Source organism: Otolemur garnettii, unplaced genomic scaffold (genome assembly GCF_000181295.1).
Source record: "Otolemur garnettii isolate 467f Iridium unplaced genomic scaffold, OtoGar3 scaffold00025, whole genome shotgun sequence".
Classification (NCBI taxonomy): domain Eukaryota; kingdom Metazoa; phylum Chordata; class Mammalia; order Primates; family Galagidae; genus Otolemur; species Otolemur garnettii.
The window spans coordinates 11582300-11604276 of NW_003852420.1; the positions used below are offsets into that span (position 1 = coordinate 11582300).

Below are 21977 nucleotides of genomic sequence, written 5' to 3' on the forward strand. Positions count from 1 at the left end.
AAAAAAAACAAAAAAAAAAAAAAAAGTACATGTAAAAAAAAAAAGGGGGGGCACTGGCCCCATATGCTGGAGGTGGCGGGTTCAGGCCCAGCCCTGGGCAAAAACTCAAAAATGAAAAAGAAAATAAAGAATATAAAGAAAAAAAGAAAAGGAAAGGAAAGCAGCAGCAGCAGCAATGACTTTTATATAAAAAGACTTACCTGGTACCTGTGACCCGCTTGTAATTATCTTTGGAATATACTGCTAAGATGCTAACCCCTGAGCCAATGTTCACCAGAAGCAGAGGGTATGGATTTTTCAAATCAAATGGTAACTTCTGACATTTCTCAGAGTCAGCAGGGTTTTCAAAATAATAGCATTGTGACCGTCCATTGAATCCAACTGAGTCAATGTATAAAATTCCTTTTATTAAGCAATCTAGTTCATCCAGTTTGCAAAGCTGAAGATCACCTATCTGTAATGAAATAAGAATGTATTCAGACTTCTTAACAGAAATAAAAATTCCATTTAATAAGACACTTCCTCCATATTAAACCACAGAATTGGGCTCACAGATGTGTATTATTTGTGCACACTTTGCAAAACAGATTTGTAAACAACAAACATAGATCAGACTACTAAGACAGACTTTTGCCCCCACAGACCCAAATATACTCTACTATAAACCACTGGAGCAGCTGAAGTAATGTGCAAAAAAAAAACCCAAGTAACACTTATTAACTAGTCAAGCAGAAAACAAGGGACAATGAGGCAGGTGTGCAACTGAAGCCACGCCCTATGAGAAAGCACCTGCTAACACAGAGCAGGAGCCAGAAGGACTCTGACATCTGCTTTCCAAAAGACCATCTTTCAAGACTATGGAGCAGTATCAAGAGAAGCCACACGTTATTATTTAACAACCTGAAGCAGAAAGTTCAATTAGAAGGTAAGACTGACCAGGTGCAGTGGCTCACACCTATAATCCCAACACTGTGGAAGGCCTAGACAAGAAGATCACTTGAACCTAAAACTCTTGAGGCCAACCTGGACAATACAGTGAGACTTCATCTCTTAAAAAGAAAAAAAATTACATAGCTAGGCATGGTGGTGCACACCCATAATCCCAGCTACTTGGAAGGGGTTAAGGTGGGAAGATCGCTTAAGCCCAGAGGTTGGCAGTTACAGTGAGTTATGATCACACACTGCACCACTCCAGCCTAGGAGACAGAGCAAGACAGAGCCCTCTACTAAAACAAAGTTTTTTTTTTTTTGCTTTCTAATGAAAGCCAAGGCAGGAGTATCAAGGTATCAAGTATCAAGAGTTTGAAACTAGCCTTGGCAATTTAGCAAAGATCCCATCTCTACAAGAAAATAAGAAAATAAATATAAACAAACAAACTGGTTACAGCCTCTTGGGGGACAGGGAGATTTCAGCAATATAAAAATTTAGAACATTTTTATCAATTTAATCCATTTAAACAATAAAGGAATCATTAAATTATTCATACTATGGAACACTGCATAACAATTAAAAATGAAGGGGATTGGGGTGGTGCCTGTGGCTCAGTGAGTAGGGTGTCAGCCCCATATACCAAGGGTGGTGAGTTCAAACCCAGCCCTGGCCAAACTGCAACAACAAAAAATAAAAAATAATTAAAAAGAAAAAATGAAGGGGATTTGTATGTATTGAAGTAAGAACTCCAATATATGTCAAAAAAGCAAGTTGAGAAACATTTTTAAAAATATCCAACTTGCCTATTTTTAAAACCACATTTGTATGCATAGGTACATATGATGCACAAAAAAGTTTAAAAGATACATAAACTTTTTTTTTTGGAGACAGTCTCACTTTGTCGCCCTTGGTAGAGTGCCCTGGCATCACAGTTCACAGCAACCTCAAACTCTTGAGCTTAAGCAATTCTCTTGCCTCAGCCTCACTAACAGCTAGGAATACAGGAGCCTGCCACAATGTCCAGCTATTTTTTTTAGAAATGGGGTCTCGCTCTTGCTCAAGCTGGTCTTGAACTCCTGAACTCAGGCAATCCACCTGCCTCAGCCTCCCAAGTGCTAAAAGACACATAAACTTTTAACAGTGGTATCTTTGGAGAAATGAGACTTCCACATTTAACTCTGTATATTTCAATCTATTATGGGAGATGGAAAAATAAATAGGTAACTTTATTGTAATCCTTAATTCCTAATTAAGAATTTAAATTACTCCTCTGACCAAAACAAAGTCTTTTTGGTGTTTATCACTGTCTTTATTTCATTCCCTCATACCAAGATGAATTCTACACTGACTTCTGGACATTTACATCTCAAAGTTCCTGTATTTTCATTTCAAAGCTAAATCATTTTACACTGGTGTTCTACTTAAATCCAAGTAGCTTTCCCATACTATGTCAAACCAATTTCTCCTTTAATCTTCCCCATAATCCATGTTACCCTGAAATGTCCAACTGTGCTACTATTCCTAATGAATCTCAGCATAACTGATACAGTTAGGTGACTGAATCCATAGGTAATTTCTCTAATGTACATTATTCAAGATACAGATACTGCACCAACAAGCAAATACAATATAAAGCAAGGCAGGGCAGCCAGGCAGGCCTTTAGTCCCAGCTACTCAGGAGGCTGAGATGGGAAGATCTCTTGAGCCCAGCCTGAGCAACACAATGAGATCCTATCTCTAAAAATTAATTTAAAACAAACAGGGTAACTCAGCATTTTTTAAAAAATATTTCACTTTGCTTTAATTAAATACTGAGTCAATCTCAATTCACAAACAAGATATGACAGGCATTTATAAATTCCAACAGCCTAAGAACCAATTCCCAAGGTATAAAATCCACTTTGTACCCGCTCCTCCTATGATTACAATACAACACTGAGCCTTTGATAAAAGCTTAACTGGGTTTCAAACACATTCCAAAAGGTACCTCTCTACAGCAGTGATTCTCAATCTTCCTAAAGCCACAGCCTTTTAATACAGTTCCTGTAGGCTCAACCCACAGGTGGAGAACCACTGCTCGACAGGGTTCTAGAAGAGGTTTTCCCTTTACCTAGCAGTCATGACCCAGAGTTCCCTATGAGGTTTTCACAAAGGAAAAGAAAGGTCTCTCCTCCTGTCACCTCCCCCTGTACTTAGAGGTAGAAAAGAAACCACTGAAAACCAAGAACCAAGAAAAATCCAAACAAAGAGTATAAAACCTTTTAAATAATTCACATCAATTCTATAGTATGATTACTAAGGCCAGTTCTAAGAAAAAGGATAAAATAGAAGACAAAGAAAGAGAACAAGGTCACAAAACATACAATGATACACAGGAGGAAAAAAAAGACATGGAGAATAACAAAAGTACAATCTCCTTTGGATTAATATTCTAACTCGGTGGCATAAAAACATTAAGTCACTGAAGACATTTTAAATCTATACTGCACCCTGAAGGTCAGTGTCTTGACCAATTCATTTGTCAGTTCTACCATATATCCCCACATTCACCCTCATAGGAAGGACCAAGCCTCAAGGCCTAGCTCACAGTATTCACTGAATGGAAACAAAATAGACTGCTCACAGGAGCTCAACATGGTTGAGACACTCCAGTTAACAAGAGTGTAGCACAAAGTACATCAGAAGGCACTGGGGAGACGAGGGCTCCGCTGTCAGCCAACTCAGACTAGCCGCCAGGCCTGAAAACACCACTTTTGACCAGAGCTCCTTATTTTTTCAATTTGTGAATATGCCAAGAAACAATCAAGGGGAAAGAGAAATTCTGAGGTAGATGACACTGCAAACAATTTTATAACATGAAATGACATGATTTGTAAGAATTATTTTTCAATCTCATTGTTCAAGAATTAATAAGGCTAAGTAGTGCCTTACAGTTTATCACAGATTAACAAATTGTTGCATACTAAAAAGGAACAACAAAATGCTATACTTTTTGTGGTTCTGATTCTCACCCATACAACTGAACTGAGAAAAAGTAAACTATACAACAATCTCCAGGATGGCTATTTCCTGACTGTCACTATTTACATTTAATCTTCATTTGACTTGAGAAAATCCAAGTTCCATTAGAGATGGAAATGATTCCACCACTTGTTATTGGTATTATTTTTAACAATCAAGTTATCATAAATTGTATATAAGCTAAAAAATGCATACTGTGAGAAAATCCTGCTCAAATTTGTACGCTCCACCTCCAGTGGCACAAAAGACAGTGTGGAGACTTGAGAAGTTTTTATCTCTGCCCATTTGTATAAAAGCTGGCATGTCATGAGTGGGAAAGCGTATAAAGTGCAGATTGCCTTTGCGTCCACACAGAGTTAGGTCCTTCAGCTCGAGGTGAACATCCCGAATGCCCGTGGACCCATAAGCCACATTGGAGGTCAGGTACTTCCGGATGCTTTTAAGACTTTCTACTTCTTCCTCTTCTTCTTCAGCAGTGATGTCCTTGGGTTCAAAATAAACCAACTTGACCAGGGTTCCACCAATATCCAAGCCAAACCATGGAAAAACTAAATGAGGAAGAAAAACAAGTCAGAAGAGCTTTTTCCTGAAAACTAAATTTATACTTACTAGAGAAGCAACTTATTTCAATTAATAATTGAAACCATAAGGTTTCCAAAGGATATAATTCCAAACAAAAAATTTCGGGGAAAAGAAATGTTATGATCTGGAAGTACATCTTTAAAAGAAAAAAAAAACCCTAAGACAAAGATTGAAAAGAAAAATATCAAAATACTCAAGCCAACCCAACCTTCTTGTACAGACAAGCCCAAACTGAACTATAAAATATACTTTTTATAAAATATACTTTTTGAGACACAGTCTCACTGTCACCCTTGTTAGAGTGCTATGGCATCATCGCTCACAGCAACCTCAAACTCTTAGGCTCAAGTGATCCACTTGCCTCAGCCTCCCGTGTAGCTAGGAGTAGATGCCAGACACAACACCAGGCAAATTTTTCCATTGTCAGTAGAGAAAGGTCCTGCTGTTGCATAGGCTGATCTTAAGCTCTAGCAATCCACCTGCCTCAGTCTCCCAAAGTGCTAGGATTACAGGCATGAGCCACCATGCCCAGCTGATAAATATTTTAAAAATAAGAAAATAACTACCTAACCCATTAGCCTCAACTCTGAAAAACAAAGATTGAAAATGGAAATTTTTATCCTTCCCACCGGCTTCAAGAAGAAATGTTCACACTTCAGAGTTCTGGTTTAATACTTGATGTAAAGATAGAGGAAATTACGAACTCTATGTAATGTAAGCTCCAGTGGTCAATTTCTCTTTCGAAATTTGATATCCCAAAAATAAAAGTTTCAATGAACTTTAAGTTCATCTGTTCCCCCCCAAAACAGTCCTTCTTTAAAAAAAAAAAAGATGGCGCCTGTGGCTCAGTGAATAGGGTGCTGGCCCCATATACCGAGGGTGGTGGGTTCAAACCTGGCCCAGGCCAAACTGCAACAAAAAATAGCTGGGCATTGTGGCGGGCACCAGTAGCCCCAGCTACTCGGGAGGCTGAGGCAAGAGGATCGCCTAAGCCCAAGAGCTGGAGGTTGTTGTGAGCCATGATGCCACAACGCTCTACCGAGTGTGACAAAGTGAGACTCTGTCGCTAAAAAAAAAAAAAAAAGTCAAGAGACTGAATCAAGATGGACCACATAAGACATAGAGACAATCCCCAACTTAACAACAGTTCAATGTAACAATTTTCACAATGGTGCAAAAGCAATAGGCATTTGGTATGAACTATGCTTCCAGTACCCACTCTGCTTTTCACTTTCAGTACAGTACTCAGTAAATTACAGATATTCAATACCTTATTATAAAATAGGCTTTGTACTGAATGATTTTGCCCAACTAGAAGCTAATCTAAGTGCTCTGAACATGTTTAAGATAGATTAGGCTAGTTGAGGAGCATCTGTACATGTCTTTCCCACCTTACGTCCTAGAAATGAATAGATTTTTTTTTTTTTTGAGACACAGTCTCACTCTGGCAGGCTGAATATAGTGCAATAGTCATGGCTCACAGCAACCTCAAGCTCTTGGGCTCAAGTGATCCTCTTGCCTCAATCTTTCTATCTTTAGTAAAAAGGTCTCACTATTGCTCAAGCTGGTCTCAGAACTCCTGAGCTCGAGCAATCCACTTGCCTCAGCCTCCTAGAAGATAAGGATTTATTGATACGTTCTTTTCTAAAATGATTCTAGCAAACAAGAAATGATACCACCTGAAGAACTAAAGTGACGAAGGCAGTAATTATGCAGAACCCTCAAAAGAGGAACACTATTAAAACTGGGAGCAGCTACGAAAGTGGGAGAAGATGCAAGGGTGCTCTATCCAAGCTACAGATTGAAGGGGCTGCCATGAGGAAACAGGCGCAGGCTCTGGTGCAATCACAAGTAATCTGGTGGGAAAAGGCATTTGGAGCAACTAGACAGACCGCTCACTTTACCAAGAACCATGCCCATCTCCACCCTCGCAGAGGCAAGCTCTTCAATGAGTTCATAGGCACTAGAGCCAAAATCAGGATAGCACCCAGGTGTTTGCTATTACCCAGAAGGAATAAGGAGATGCCACACCTGGACAAGTACCTCATCTCTCCCCTACAATCTATCCTGACAGACTGGTAAACAGAAACTGTACCCACCCACTGACAGACGAACAACCATTCTCAAACCAGAAATGATCACTTTATAAACTAGAAAAACCAAAAGCGAAATCAACACCACAAAAGAAAGAAAGAGTTGCAGGAATAAATAGGAGAATCATAAATATTCTCAGAAATGAGACATCATCCATAAAAAATGAATAATCTACCATAAAGAAAAACTGGAAATTCAAAACTGATTGCCAACAGTGTGTGGGTACAAAAAATTTGCATGTGATTAAATTATATAGAACTAAATACACATATACAAAGAAGTTTATGCCAAACTAGTGAAATTAAATAAGGTGTGTCCATGTTAATTTGATAGTTGTGGAAAAAATGGTCTCAAAACCAAAGGACAAACTAATAATACACTTAGCATGCGTGAATCTCATAAACAGGCTGAGTAAAAGAGGCCTTGCACAAAAGGTTATATATACTATATGAAACTCTAGAAAACACAAAACAATTATTTCTGCATCTGAGAGCAAGATCGTAGGCTGGGATGGGGGTGAGGGGGTAAGGATGGAAAAAACTGTGTGTGAGAAATTTTCTGTGGTAAACCAAATCTAGACTGTTTGCAGCAGGAGGACTGTGTGTGTATATGGGTATGTGTATCTATAAAAATGCATACAACTGTGCACTTAAACGGATGCAGTTTATCATATGTAAACTGAATAAGTACTCTGGTAAAAAGGAAGAAAAAACAATTGCCAAAATAAAGTTCAATAAATATATTTAACAAAATAGACACAGAAAAAGCGTGCCTCTCACATAGGAAGGAAAGGAAGATACACAGAATACAGAACCAGAAAAGACCAACATCTTATGTGAGTTCTACAAACTTCCTAGGGCAAAGGGAGGACATGAACCATCAGACTGAAACTCTTTAACACAGAATCAAGTAGAAGGGGAAGATAACTTAGATACATCCTACTGCAATTTCAAGAAATTCTTAAAAAAAAAAAAAAAAAACCTAAATTCCTACAGATACTTAAATCACAAAAAGGTAAATATTAAACTCCTCCTGGGCAACACAGATGCCAGAAGACAATGGATCACTGGCTTCAAAGTTACAAAGAAAAAGGTTTTGAAATTTACATTCAGCCAAATCAGCTCTCAAGTAGGAGTGCAAAAGATATTTTCACACATTAAAGGACTCAGGGTTTACCACTCAAAGACCTTCTCTGAAATAATTAGTAAATGCATGCCAACATAATTTTAAAACATCCAAGAGCTTTAAGAAACAATAAGCAAAGGTACCAGTACATGCTGACTTTTAGAAAAGTGAGCAATGTGAAACTAAAATACTTACATTATTTCAACATAGGAAGTCGAAGAGGGAAGAGAAAGGAGAAGAAGTGAAAGCAAGCAGCAGTTCTGTCTTGTTGGGAAAAGGAAGAAAAGACAAAAGACTGATTAATTCTAGACAAGAATAGAGAAGCAACAATTTAAATGTGTTAAAAACTTATAGGTAACTCCAGAAGAAGAGAAAAAGAACACAAGACTACCGAATAACTAGAAAAGAGTCAGTTCAAATACCAGTAAAACTATAAATACAAAACAAGAAATGACAGGAATGAATGCAAATACATCAGTAATTACAAACAGCTCAAATTTCTCTTCCAGAAAGACTGAAGAATTTCACCCGCATGCTGACATTAAAAAAAAACTCAACAAGATAACATAAAAACAAGATAACATTAAGTAAACTGAAGGAAAAATGATAAAACACCCACAATGAAGTCACATGACGAGGAACTGACTGCTTTGAAAGATGAAAAGGCATGGTATTCAGTCAAAATTAACACTCATATCAAAATCTTAAGCACTCAAGCACCTCACTGGAGAGGAATATACTAGATAGAGTGGCTGACTTACATTTAGGAGCCAAGGATAGTAAAGGCTACAAGTTTCAAAACCAGCATTACACTGATCAAGGGGCTATGCTCATGTTATTCCCCCCAAATAGAGATCTACTGAGGAAATTAGATTCACAATTCTCAACCCTGCTTTCACTCGTGATCACGTAGAGTATTCACTGACCGTAACAGTGGGTAACCTCAGTGGCACCATTTATTTACCTGATTTGCCAAATTTACATAGCTGAATATTAATGAGCAAAATAAATGCCAGGACAATGCTACTGGCAAAAACCAACTGCCATACTAGCAGATCAAACAACTCAAAAAATAATTAAGCCTTAAGGGGAGACAAAAAGAAATGTCATGTGCATGAAGAAGTGCAAGCAGTAAACTTAACAGCCATGATCCTTATGTACCTAACATACGCTTCAAAAAATATTAAAAACAGAGAAATTGATAAATCTACAAATCAGAATGAGAATGACACAGATTTCAGAAAACTGTAGGTGACACATATACAAAAGAATGGCATACAGAGAATTTAAATATCACAGCTAATAAGGTGATCAACAATACATAAATAAAGTTTCTATCAAAAAAATCGAATACATTTTCCGCTCAAATACCCACAAACGATTCACAAAAATTAATCACACTAATGATGCATGGTGGCTCATGACCATAATCCTAGCACTCTGGGAGGCAGAAGCAGGTGGATTGTGTGAGCTCACACGTTCAAGACTAGCCTGAGCCAGAGTGAAACTTCGTCTCTAAAAATAGCCTGGTGGCTTGCACCTGTAGCACAAGCAGCTAAGGCGCCAGCCACATACACTGGAGCTGGTGGGTTCAAATCTAGCCCAGGGCCCACCAAACAATGATGATAACTACAACCAAAAAAAAAAAAAAAAAAAACAGACACTGTGGCAGGTATCTGTAGTCCCAGCTACTTGGGGGACTGAGGCAAGACAATCGCGTAAACGATTGGAGGTTGCTGTGAGCTGTGACACCACAGCACTCTACCCAGAGCCACAGCTTGAGACTCTGTCTCAAAAAAAAAAAAAATTAAAAGACAAGTGTTGTGGCAGTTGCCTGTAGTCCCAGCTACTTGGAAAGCTGAGGGAAAAGGATTACTTGAGCCCAAGAGTTTGAGGTTGCTGTGAGCTGTGACACCACAGTACTCTACTAACGGTAACAAAATGAGACTCTGGGGCAGTGCCTGTGGCTCAGTGAGTAGGTGCCAGCCCCATATACCGAGGGTGGTGAGTTTGAACCAGGCCTCAGCCAAACTCCAACAAAAAAATAGCCAGGCATTGTGGCAGGCACCTGTAGTCCCAGCTACTTGGGAGGCTAAGGCAAGAGAATCATAAGCCCTTGGGAGAATGTATTGTGTCATTCACTTTAAATTTTGCCTCAGCCTAACAGCAAGAGGTTGCTGTGAGCTGTGACGCCACAACACCCTACTCAGGACAAAGTGAGACTCTGTCTCGAAAAAATAAAAAAATAAAAAAAAAGGCGGTGCCTGTGGCTTAGTGAGTAGGGTGCCCGCCCCATATACGGAGGGTGGCAGGTTCAAACCCAGCCCCAGCCAAACGGCAAAAAATAAATAAATTAAAAATAAAAATAAATTTTAAAAATGAGACTGTCTCAAAAGAAAAAATTTTTTAACCACACTAGCTTAAAGTACTTCAAATTCCAAAGAACAAAAACAAATTGCATTCATTTACCACAATACCTCAAAATCAACCTGGAAATTTTTTTTTTTTTTTCAGAGTCTCAAGCTGTCGCTCTGGGTAGAGTGCCATGGCATCATAGCTCACAGCAACCTCCAACTCTTGGGCTCAAGTGATCCTCTAGTCTCAGTTTTTCTATTTTTAGTATAGATGGGGTCTGCTTTTTTGCTCAAGCTGGTCTCAAACTGGAGAGCTCAAGCAATCCACCTGCCTCAGCCTCCCACAATGCTAGGATTACAGGCATAAGCCACCTCGCACAACATGACTTGGAAACTTTTTAACTCTGAAATTACAGAGGAAATCAAAACAAAATTTAAAGTGAATGACACAATACATCAAAACAAATAGCATCTACTCAAAGTAATACTCAAAAGGAAGCTTCTAGCATTAAATGTTTATTAATACATTCAAACAACAAAATCTAAATAAAAGGGAATGTTGGGCGGTGCCTGTGGTTCAGTGAGTAGGGCCCTGGCCCCATATGCCCAGGGTGGCCGGTTCGAACCAGGGCCCAACCAACTGCAACAAAAAAGAGCTGGGTGTTGTGGCAGGCACCTATAGTCCCTACTTGGGAGGCTGAGGCAAGAGAATCGCCTAAGCCCAAGAGCTGGAGGTTGCTATGAGCTGTGATGCCACAGCGCTCTACCGAGGGCAACAAACTAAGACTGTCTCTTAAAAAAAAAAGGGACTGCTACAGAAAATTTTAAATGCTAGAAAAATAAAAGACTGAAAATAAGCAGACGTTACTAAAGATTAAAGAATGTAAATGAGAAAAGCCAGCGTGAACAAAGTCAAAACAGAGCTGATCAACAGAATCAAGCTTTGAAAATGCCGTTAAAACAGACAAATTTCTGGTGATTATATCCAAGAAAAAGAAAAGATAGAACTTTTCTTTAAAAAAAAAAAAAAAAGATGAGGGCGACACTGTAGCTCAGTGGATTGGGCACCAGCCACATATACTGAGGTTGGCGGGTTCAAAACCAGCCCAGGCCAGCTAAAACAACGACAACTGCAAAAAGAAAATAGCTAGCTGGGCGTTGTGGCAGGCACAGTTGTGGTCCCAGTAACTTGGGAGGCTGAGGCAAAAGAATCTCTTAAATCCAAGAATTTGAGGTTGCTGGGAGCTGTGACACCACAGCACTGTACCCAGGGTGACAGCTTGAGACTCTGTCTCAACAACAACAAAAAAGATGAAATAGTACATAACCACAACTACAACAGGGACCCTACCTCCTAACAAATGTAAACATTCTAACCTAATCATTTGTACCCTCACATTAATCTGAAACTTAAAAAAAGTACATAACCAGAGATTTTACAAGTAAGCCAACAGTATATACAACTTCATAAATAGTAATAAACAGTAAGTTTAAAAATGTATACTAAACAAAGGATTAGCTACAAAATAAGAGCACAAAAAGTAGCTCAAAACGAGACAGAAAACATGAAATCAAAAGTACTAAAAATGCTTAAAAATCAACTGGGGACGATGGCTCACACCTGTAATCCCAGCACTTTGGGAGACCAAGGTAGGAGGATTGCTTGAGTTCAGGAGTTTTAGACCAATCTGAATAGGAGTAAGACCCCATTTCTACTAAAAATAGAAAAACTAGCCAGGCCTTGTGGCAGGCACCTGTAATCCCAGCCACTCAAGAGGCTGAGGCCGCAGCACTCTAACCTGGGGCAAGAGGGTGAGACTCTTGTCTCAAAACAAAAAAAGAAAAAAGAGGTGGCACCTGCAGCTCAGTGGGTAGGTTGCTGGCCACATACACCCAGGCTGGCAGGTTCCAACCCAGCCCAAGTTGGTCCAGGTAAAACAACGAGAACTGCAACAAAAAAAATAGCCGGGCATTTTGGCAGGCGCCTATGGCAAGAGAATTGCTTAAGCCCAGAGTTTGAGGTTGCTGTGAACTGTAATGTCACAGCACTCTACTGAGAGCAACATAGTGAGACTCTGTCAAAAAAAACAAACAAAAAACTCCCAGTCTTAATAGTTTCCAAGCAAACCTTATGAGCTTCCAAGCTTTTAGGGCACAGAAAATCTAAAAAAATCTAGAAAGTTTCCCCAAATCATTCTGCCAACATAAGCTCCTATCAAAAACATAAGAACTCAGCCAGGGACAATGGTTCATATATAATCCTAGCACTTTGGGAAACTCCAGAGGATCACTTGAGGCTAAAAGTTTGAGGCCAGCGTGGACAAAAGCAAGACACCACTCTAAAAACAGCCAGGTATTGTGGTGGGCATCTGTAGTCCCAGGTACGCGGAAGGCTGAGATAAGAGGATTGCTTGAATCCAAGATTTGGATTAGATTTGGATCTTTGAGGTTGCTGTGAACTATGATGACACAGCACTCTGAGGGCAATAAAGTGAGACTCAGTCTCAATAAGTAAATAAATAAATCCTAAAAAAAAAAAAAAAAAATCAATTGGTCTCGGTGCCTGTGGCTCAAGTGGCTAAGGCGCCAACCACATACACCTAAGGTGGCAGGTTCAAATCCAGCCCAGGCTGCCAAACAATGACAGCTGCAACCAAAAAATAGCCGGGCATTGTGGCAGGCACATGTGGTCCCAGCTACTTGGGAGGCTGAGGCAGGAGACTCGCTTGAGCCCAGGAGTTGGAAGTTGCTGTGAGCTGTGATGCATAGCACTCTACCCAGGGGGATAGCTTGAGGCTCTGTGTCAAAAAAAAAAAAAAAAAAAAATCAATTAAAACAGAACAAAAAATATTTTAAGGCATTCATATACCAAAAAAAAAAAAAAGCAGCTTTTCATATATTATATAATAATTCAAATCCAACAAAAGACATGAAAAAAGTCATGAACAGTATAACAAATGCCATAAATATTGAGGCTCAGTGCCCCTAGCACAGTGGTTACAGCACTGGCTACAGACACCAAAGGTGGTGGGTTCAAACCTGGTCCAGGCCAGTTAAACAACAATGACAACTGCCACAAAAAATAGCCGGGCATTGTGGCAGGCACCTGTAGTCCCAGCTACCTGGGAGGCTGAAGCAAGAGAATCATGCTGTGAGCTATGACGCTACAGCACTCTACAGAGGGTGACAAAGTGAGACTGTCTCAAACAAAAAAAAAATGGTGTGTTCAAAGACATACTAATGGGAGAGATGTATCCTATTCCAAACAGAAAAATTAAATATTATTAAAATGTCAACCCTCCCCAATTAATCCAAGCAAGTCAATACAAGCCTATAGAGGACATTGTGGGTGACCCCCAAGCAGCCGTTCCAGCTCATTCCCAAGAAGAGTCTCATTTGGGGGTGGGAGTTGGGTTTTTTTGCTTTTACACCAAGAGAATTCCATTCCCCATGTTGGGCCTAATCCACTAAGGCCACTGAATCATGAAAAGCCTGTCCCTTCCACCTAGAAGAGAAAAAGTTTCTTCAATCTTAAGTAACAATGCTGCCCATGAACAAGAAAGCAAGCAGACCCAATCCCTATTTTCCCAGCAGCAGCCTTTCTATAATGCTAAACCTGTGGATAGCGAAAGAGGAGGAGATACAGTGTTCCACCAACAAAATCACATCAACAAGACTACAAACTAAAAGTCTGGACAAATTTAGGAACAACGGAGGATTCTGTAATGTTTAATGCTTATTAAGTAAACTGGCCATCAGTAAATGGCTATGATGCTTTAAATGATTACCTATTAACAGCCATGCACTATATGCATGTATTTAACATCTGCAGTAACCATAGGACATAAGTACTACAAACATCCCATTTTACAGATAAAGAAACTGAGGTGCAAAGGAACCCAAGGTCACAGTCAAGAGGGGGTAGAACTCAAAACCAGACTTCCTGAGCCCTTTAACAAGTTACCTATACAAACCTAAGAGAAAAGAATATGTTCTTGATCAATAAAAAAATTTAAAGCAGTTTTAAAAAATCCACATACTCCAATAAAACGAAGATCGACAATACATAAGGAAAAAAAGGAGATTGAACAGAGCTCAGTTCACATCCTTGTTATAGTCTGTTAATGGTTTCACTATTTTCCCCTATACTATTGTTCAAACTGTTTAATCCTAGAATTGAGAGGCATGGAAGGTTTATCACAGGTATAAATAAATACCTCTTGATAGCTGAGGGAACATACAATTCAGGACATATAATTCTGTTATTTCTAAACATTCAGCCTGTCCAAAGCAGTTTGGATTCCTTTTACTGGCTGCATGACATAATGAACACTACACAATCCTTCCAATTCTCATTATACTTCTAGAAGGAAAAGTTATGGAAAAGGAACTCCTGCCAAATCATACTTCATATTTCACTGGTAGAAGGCCTCCACTTCTAATTCATAGGTCTTGACCATTAATATTCACAGGTATGTCAGTCTATTCACAGCCCTTAGCCTACTTCCTGGTATTAAGTCCTTAGTCTGGGCAACTTATAGTTGAGTAAGGATACAATTCTAGAGAGAATTTAAACCCTCACAGATTTATGTAACGCCACGTTTACCACAATGCACGTAACAGGTTTCAACAATTGAAATGCTTTCTAACAGTAAATACATGATTTATAAAAGTGTGCTCAGTTTTCCAACATTGTGAATTGCATTATTAACAAACCACATATGGTTTATATATTGCAAACCCAAATCACTAGATTGTTCTGCTAAGCAATATCTTGGCCTCATATGAAAAGATACTTTAATAGGCTCGGCACCTGTAGCTCAGAGACTATGGCACCAGCCATATACACCAGGGCTGGGGGGTTCTAACCCAGCCAGGGCCAACAATGACAACTACAACCAAAAAATAACCAGGCATTGTGGTGGGCACCTGTAGTCCCAGCTACTTGGGAGGCTGAGGCAAGAGAATCGTTTAAACCCAAGAGTTTGAGGTTGCTGTGAACTGTGATACCACGGTACTCTACCAAGGGGGACACAGTGAGACTCTGTCTCAAAAAAAAAAAAAAAAAAAAAATACTTTAATAATTATTCTTTTTTTAAAATGACATTTCAAATGATAACATAATTATTCTTATACCCAGTTTAAACTAATGGTCTCCAACCTTTTTGGCACCAGAGACAGGTTTCATGGAAGACAATTTTTTCCAGAAACCAAGAGGACTGACCAGAGGTAGAGCTCAGGCAGTATTGGAGGAATTGTAAATACAGATGAAGCTCACCCACCCACCACTCATCTCCTGCTACACAGCCAAGTATCAGCCTGCCCAGGGAGTTGGGGACCCTAGGTTTAAACTCAGGGACCAGATACTAACACTATATATTGTAAAATCAGACTCAAAATAAATTTCCTATTCAGGAACTATAAATAACACAAAATGTAACAGACTACTTAAAAACTGACAGATGTCTTTCACCTAATTTAGAGAGCAAACTTTAGGCCAGGCACTGTGGCCCATGCCTATAATACTAGCACTCCAGGAGGTGGAGGCAAGTGAATTGCTTGAGCTCCGGAGTTCCAGATCATCTTGAGCAAAACTGAGACTCTGTCTCTACTAAAAATAAAAAAACTAGCCGGGCATGGTGACCCATGCCTATAGTCCCAGCTACTTGGGAGGGTGAGGCAAGAGAATCGCTTAAACCCAAGAGTTTCAGGTTGCTGTGAGCTGTGATGCTACAGCACTCTGCCCAGAGCGACAGCTTGAGACTGTCTCAAAAAAAAAAAGAAAGCAAGCATGATTCATACAAATGGCTACTAATATACTGTGCTATTTTACACAGTTACTTAAGTGGACTAATTTTAGACAGTGCTTAATGCTTAATATTTATTACACATCCAAAATGAGGGGCCATATTTGATTTCATTTATTTTTAAAATTGATACAGTAAGGGGTTAAACATCCTCTCCCATACTGTCACTCAAAAGTGGGCTGCAAATCCACAGTAAACTAATTTTTTCCTGAGCCCTTCTTACTACCCTAACTGAAAGTGAAACATTGAGCCTGACACAGGGTAGTAGTCCAACAGGGTTCCAGCAGCCATCACTGACACTCCCCCACAAAGCCAAGAAAAAGCCATGCATTTCCTAGGTTAGCACTGTCAAGCTACAAACAAAAAGCTTTATTATCTAGACTTAATGAAGGCTATTCCAGGCTCGGTGCCTATAGCTCAACGGGTTAAGGCGCCAGCCACGTACACCTGAGGAGGCGGGTTCAAATCCCCAGCCCGGACCCCCCAAAACAACAATGACGGCTGCAACCAAAAAATAGCCGGGCGTTGTGGCGGGCACCTGTGGTCCCAGCTACTTGGGAGGCAGAGGCAGGAGACTCGCTTGAGCCCAGGAGTTGGAGGTTGCTGTGAGCTGTGATGCCACGGCACTCTACCCAGGGGGAGGTTCTGTCTCAAAAAAAAAAAAAAAAGAAGGCTATTCCATGATTAGCACGAATCCAAAAGCAGAAATCCCAAAGATCTCCCTGGAGTGCTACAACACACATCTTCAAAGAACCAACTCCAACTTGTCCTCCAAACTCCTGTGGAGCACTGATCCCAGGGTTCCTACATTTGCTGCCCATCTGGAGCTCTTGATAAAAATGTTCTCATTACATGAGTGTATGTGTTTGCCAAAATTATGCATTACACTGTATATGATTATGTTTCAAAAAAAAGTTAAAACTAACTTTAGACTCCTTTGCAAACCTGTAGTGTGAAATGATGGACTGGGTTGAGTGAGGAAGAGTTAAACACTTCTGAGAATCACAGCTCTGGATTATATCCATACTACCTTCCCCTACCCCAAAATGTGGACCAGGAACACTGGTCTGAAGTCAGACACTAAGAATGAAAACCCAATCCCACTACTATCTCACATATGGCCTTGGATAAAGAAAGGGACAATTTCGCTGAGCTCATTTCATCATCTGGAAATTAGGGATTAAAAAATACCTACACTGGGTGGCGCCTGTGGCTCAGTGAGTAGGGCGTGGGCCACATGTCCCGGGAGTGGCGGGTTCGAACCCAGCCCCGGCCAAACTGCAACAAAATATAGCCGGGCATTGTGGCAGGCACCTGTGGTCCCAGCTGCTCAGGAGGATGAGGCAGGAGAATCACCTGGGCCCAAAAGCTGGAGGTTGCTGTGAGCTGTGTGACGCCACAGCACTCTACAGGGGCGACAGAGTGAGACTCTATCTCTACAAAAATAAAAAATATCTACATCACAGGGTAATGGTGATGTACATGTTATTTTTTTTTTTCTAAGACAGAGTCTCACGATGTTGCCCTAGGTGTGCCCTGGCGTCACAGCTTACAGCAATGTCAAACTCTTGGGCTTAAGCGATTCTCTTGCCTCAGCCTTCCAAGCAGCTGGGACTACAGGCACCCACCACAACACCCAGCTATTCAGACTTACATGTTCATAAAACATGTAGCATGCTAACACAAACATGTAAGCGATCAGAAAGTGGTAGCTGTATTGCCATCATTAGCATCTTTGTTTCCATCATTTTACACCAATCTTTAGTAGTTGGTATCTCTCTCAACACTGTGAGACATACCATCACCTGATCCAAAACTTTTGAAGAACTTTTTTTTTTTTAGACAAGAGTTTCACTATGTCACCCTCAGTAGAGTGCCTTGACGTCACAGCTCGCTGCAACCTCAAACTCCCAGGCTCAAGTGATCCTCTTACCTCAGACTCCAAGCAAATGGGACTACAGGTGCATAGCTATTTTTAGAGATGGGGTCTCCCTCTAACTCAGGCTGGGCTCAAATTACTAACCTCATGTAATCCAGCTGCCTCAGACTCCCAGAGTGCTAGGGTTACAGGTGTGAGTCACACACCTGGCCCAAAAACTTCTTACATATACACAAGTCTAGCCTTCTGCCTAGTGATTCTAATGCAGTAAGACTGGGATAGGGTCAGGTTTGGAAATCACACTGCTCTAGAGAACATGTGTGGCACAACATGACCATAAACAGGACCACAAAAACTCCTAAGATAACCCAAATAGCTCCTTCAAATTCTAAATGACAACTGGTTAGTCTCTACCTTTAGACTAATATAACAATATCGGAACAAGGTTTTCTTTTTTTGGCAGAGTGCATCATAGCTCAACAGAAACCTTAAACTCTTGGGCTCAAGCAATTCTTTTGCCTCAGCCTCCCAAGTAACTGGGACTACAGGTGCCCGCCACAACATCTGGCTATTTTTAGGGATGCGTCTTGCTCTTTCTCAGGCTGATCTCCAACCAGTGAGCTCAGGCAATCCACCCACCTCAGCCTCCCAGAGTGGATTACAGGTGTGAGCCACCTCGCCCAGCCAGAACAAAGTTCTGTAACCTCGAAAGAAAGATGGCACCATTTTCCATACCTAACCCTCCTGATGGTAAGTACAAACAAATTTAGTCTTCAATGAATTTTCTCAGCGTTAAGACTAACGTATATTCTTGGAGAGTTCAGCAATCAACAAGCTGCTTCTCTAACAGGTGCACCCTGGATAAGTAGAGAAAGAGCAAATGGAAGGAAGAACAATCAGCATCTTATTTCTTTAGCAGGTCTTAATACCTGAGGGATGACTTTTCATGATTTATTCAGTCAGAGAGAGCAATGCAAATGATCCTGAAAAATATCCATCACCAAAACAAAAAATAAATCCTACAACACTGTCTACTATGTTCCTTAAAAGAAGTTTCAGGCTCGGTTCTGGAAGCTCAGTGGTTATGGCACCAGCCACATACACCAAGGCTGGGACAGGTTCAAACCCAGCCCAGGCCTGCTAAACAACATGACAACTGCAACAAAAAAAGGCGTTGTGGTGGGCGCCTGTAGTCCCAGCTACTTGGTTGGGAAGCTGAGGCAAGAGAATCACTTAAGCCCAAGAGTTTGACATTGCTGTGAGCTGTGATGCCACAGTACTCTACTGAGGGCCACATAGTGAGACTCGTCTCAAAAAAAAAAAAAATCCTGTAGCTAATAGCTGTTGATTCTTTTTTGCTGAATCTCTTGAATTTATATCCATCTCTGATGATGTAGTACAAAAACCATAAAGAAACTAATGTTTTGCAATGCTTAAAAATCAGGTGCTTTTCAAATAAAACCAGATAACTGACTCTGAAAATGGTACAGGTTGGGCACATTTTACAAATCTCTTGCAATAACATGGGGACAAGTCAGAAGAATTGAAAACTCCCAAACTTTTCACAGCAAAACAAAACGATGAAGGAAAAGCAACTGGGTGGTTAGGCTAAGGTACAAGACCATCCAATAAAGACTTCATACTTTCTGCCATTTTCCCTCACTCTCCCAATCTGAATTTAAATAAGTCAATTTCCTGAACAGGAATCTGGCAACAACCAAAGAAGTCTAACTATATGTAAAATGTTTCCATAAAGCGCATATTAAACGTATCAGGACAACTGATATTGTCTCTCAGCATGGCTGCCAGACAGCGGTCCAGAATTAAGACCTGTAAAAGGAAGAAAATACAGGATGGAGGAAAAAAAACTGATAATAAAATGGAGAAACCCATTTTCTGGGGGGAGCGTGTGCAACTCCCAAGGTGAAATTCAGAAAAATGTCATTTTCCCTCAAAAGAAAGCGCCTTAATGCCCAGAATGCTACAGTTCTGAATCGTGAGTACCTGCAAATAGAAAGAAATGGGGGGTATCTGGGTGAGAGATGACCTGAATTCTCACCGGAAGAAAAGCAGCCAAAGCTTAGAGGTATACAGAACATAGAATCCAGTTTTAGGTCTGGACCAACAACTCAGGGGGCGGTTAACCATTATCCAGTAAGCCCGAAATAGCCAGATTTTTAAGGACTCCACATCCTGTAGAGGAGCTCTTTAGAAACCCACAGAAGACAGCCATTGGGGATTCAAAGGATTTGGGGGGAGGGGAACAGAGGCGAGGCGCTGGAAATGAGTCAAAAGAAGCCTTCTCGAGGATAAAATCATGTGACTCGGGAAAGAATGTCCAAGGAACTAAGAAGACGGTGAAGCGGTCCAACAAACGGGAAGCGCAGACCTATGGGCGCGGGCCGAACACCAAAGGAGCCGCGTATGGGAACGCGAGGCCTCCAGCCCTGTGCCAGGCCACGCACCACCGTGGGACCACCGTGCGGGGGCACCCTCTGCGCGCGGGAAAAACGGCAGCCGGGCCGGGAGGGGGGAGGGCGGGCCAGGAGGTCGCCCCGCGGGGAACTTACGCGGCCGTTTTTTCCTGAGGTTTTCGACGCGCTGGCGGGAGAGCGAGGTGGGGCCGCTGTAGGAGCCAGGTCGTTCCCGCCTCACACCCTCTGCCGAGGCGTCGACCACTGGCGCCGACGCACTGCTCGCTCGGCGCCGCAGTGGCTCCCGCCGCCGCCCTTCGGGGCCCCCGGGCGCCGGGTTCCCAGCTGACGAGGAGGAGGTGGCGGAGGCCCTGCCGTGGCGCTCCATGGGCGCACCGAGCCGGCCCGCTCCCATCCGCAGCAGCCACCGCTGCCGCCCGAGCCAGTTCCCCAGCGCCGGCCTCCTCCTCGCCTCCTCCGCGGCAGTCCAGCCGGAGAAGAGGCGCACCCTCCGCCGGCTGCCTCTTCCGTTGCGCCAACGCCCAGCAAGCCAATCCGAACAGGTGGAGGGCGGCCCGAACGCCTAGAGTCCAATCAGCTCCCTGATTCGAGGCGGATTGAACGTGTCTTCGTCCAATGAAAGGCTCCCAGGACGGGGTGGGGTGGAGGTTGGCGGAGGAGGGGATCTGGGATCCGCGGAGGAGGAGAAGGAGGTATAGCCTAGGAGTGTGATGGCGGCGCCGCCCAATGGACGCGTGGGTGTAGGGTCCCGCAACCACCTCTGCCTTCCCCAGCAGCCTCCACGAGTGGACCAGTTTGCATCCCTGGGCCCAGGAACTCTCCCGGGACGCCTCCATGTGCTCCCGAGTTCCCGTGCGTTTCTCTGTGCCGTCCACTGCCGGCTCGCGTCCTCTCCTGCCCGGCAGTACTCCCGCAGCGTCTGGCCGCCAGTCATTGGCAGACAGAAGGGCTTGAACTGCGGCTGACCTTAGCCTTTGTCCTCTGCCTGGTTCCGCAGCTGCCGTCGAGGCCGCCATCCCCTCCCCCAGCACGTTTGGGCTAAGGCTCCATTCCGTCTGCGTTGGAGAGAAGCTCTTGGTACCAGAAGGAATAAAAGGCTGGGGTTGGTCTCCATGGCAACTGGAAGAAAGAGGTGGGTTATAAATCCTTCGCCACCCTCCTGTGGTGAAGAAGCGGGTGTGGGAGCCGGGATGTAGGTTTGGCCTTTTCAAGGAGTCTGGAGTCCCTTTCTGTATGGTGCATTGAGGGATATAGACGGATTTGGGGCCGCCTGGGAAGATGGATTTTTTTAGAATCATGTTTCCATCTCATTTGGGGAGGGAAAATGATTACCCCTCTCTTTGAAACCTAACTTCTCACACCTACCAAAGGCGGGTCCAAACCATCGCTCCTACCAAAGGTGGCTCAATCCTGGAATGATCCCTCTCTGCGCAGCACCCCCAAAGCACTTCCTTCACCCCGGCAAGTTTAACTGGACTATGGGGTAGTTATTTCTTAAGTGCCTCCCCTCGGAGACCGTAACTTCCTTGGCCAATGACACTTATTTTCTTCACCTCTCCGGTAATGAGTGGTTGTAGTGGACTAAACAAGAAGATTGAGCTTCTCTTTTCTCTTTGTGCCTGTTGAATAGAATTTCTCTGTTCACTCCTAACTAGTTTTCCTCGCTGTAGGAGTAACTCTGGAAACCCTATTTCCAAACCCTGAAAATTACAGCTTCTGGAAGCCACCTCAAATGGATCCTACAAGAAT

The 21977-nt window shown here is 42.1% G+C and overlaps 1 protein-coding gene across 2 annotated transcripts in view; it reads right to left on the reverse strand.

Annotated features, from left to right (window-relative positions):
* The window catches only part of PANK2 (pantothenate kinase 2), a 35451-nt gene extending 14705 nt beyond the window's left edge, over positions 1-20746 (reverse strand). Inside the window, exons 1-3 of one of the 2 annotated variants that reach the window (XM_023512211.1) lie at positions 20364-20746; positions 4148-4500; positions 201-454 (exon numbers count right to left, since the gene is read on the reverse strand). In XM_023512211.1, coding sequence (XP_023367979.1) covers positions 201-454; positions 4148-4500; positions 20364-20622 — 866 coding nt within the window. In that variant the 5' untranslated portion in view covers positions 20623-20746. Of the gene's footprint in view, positions 1-200; positions 455-4147; positions 4519-20363 lie in introns of those variants that run through there. The other variant, XM_023512212.1, reaches the window with a different exon arrangement.
* Between the last annotated feature and the right edge of the window lie 1231 nt (positions 20747-21977).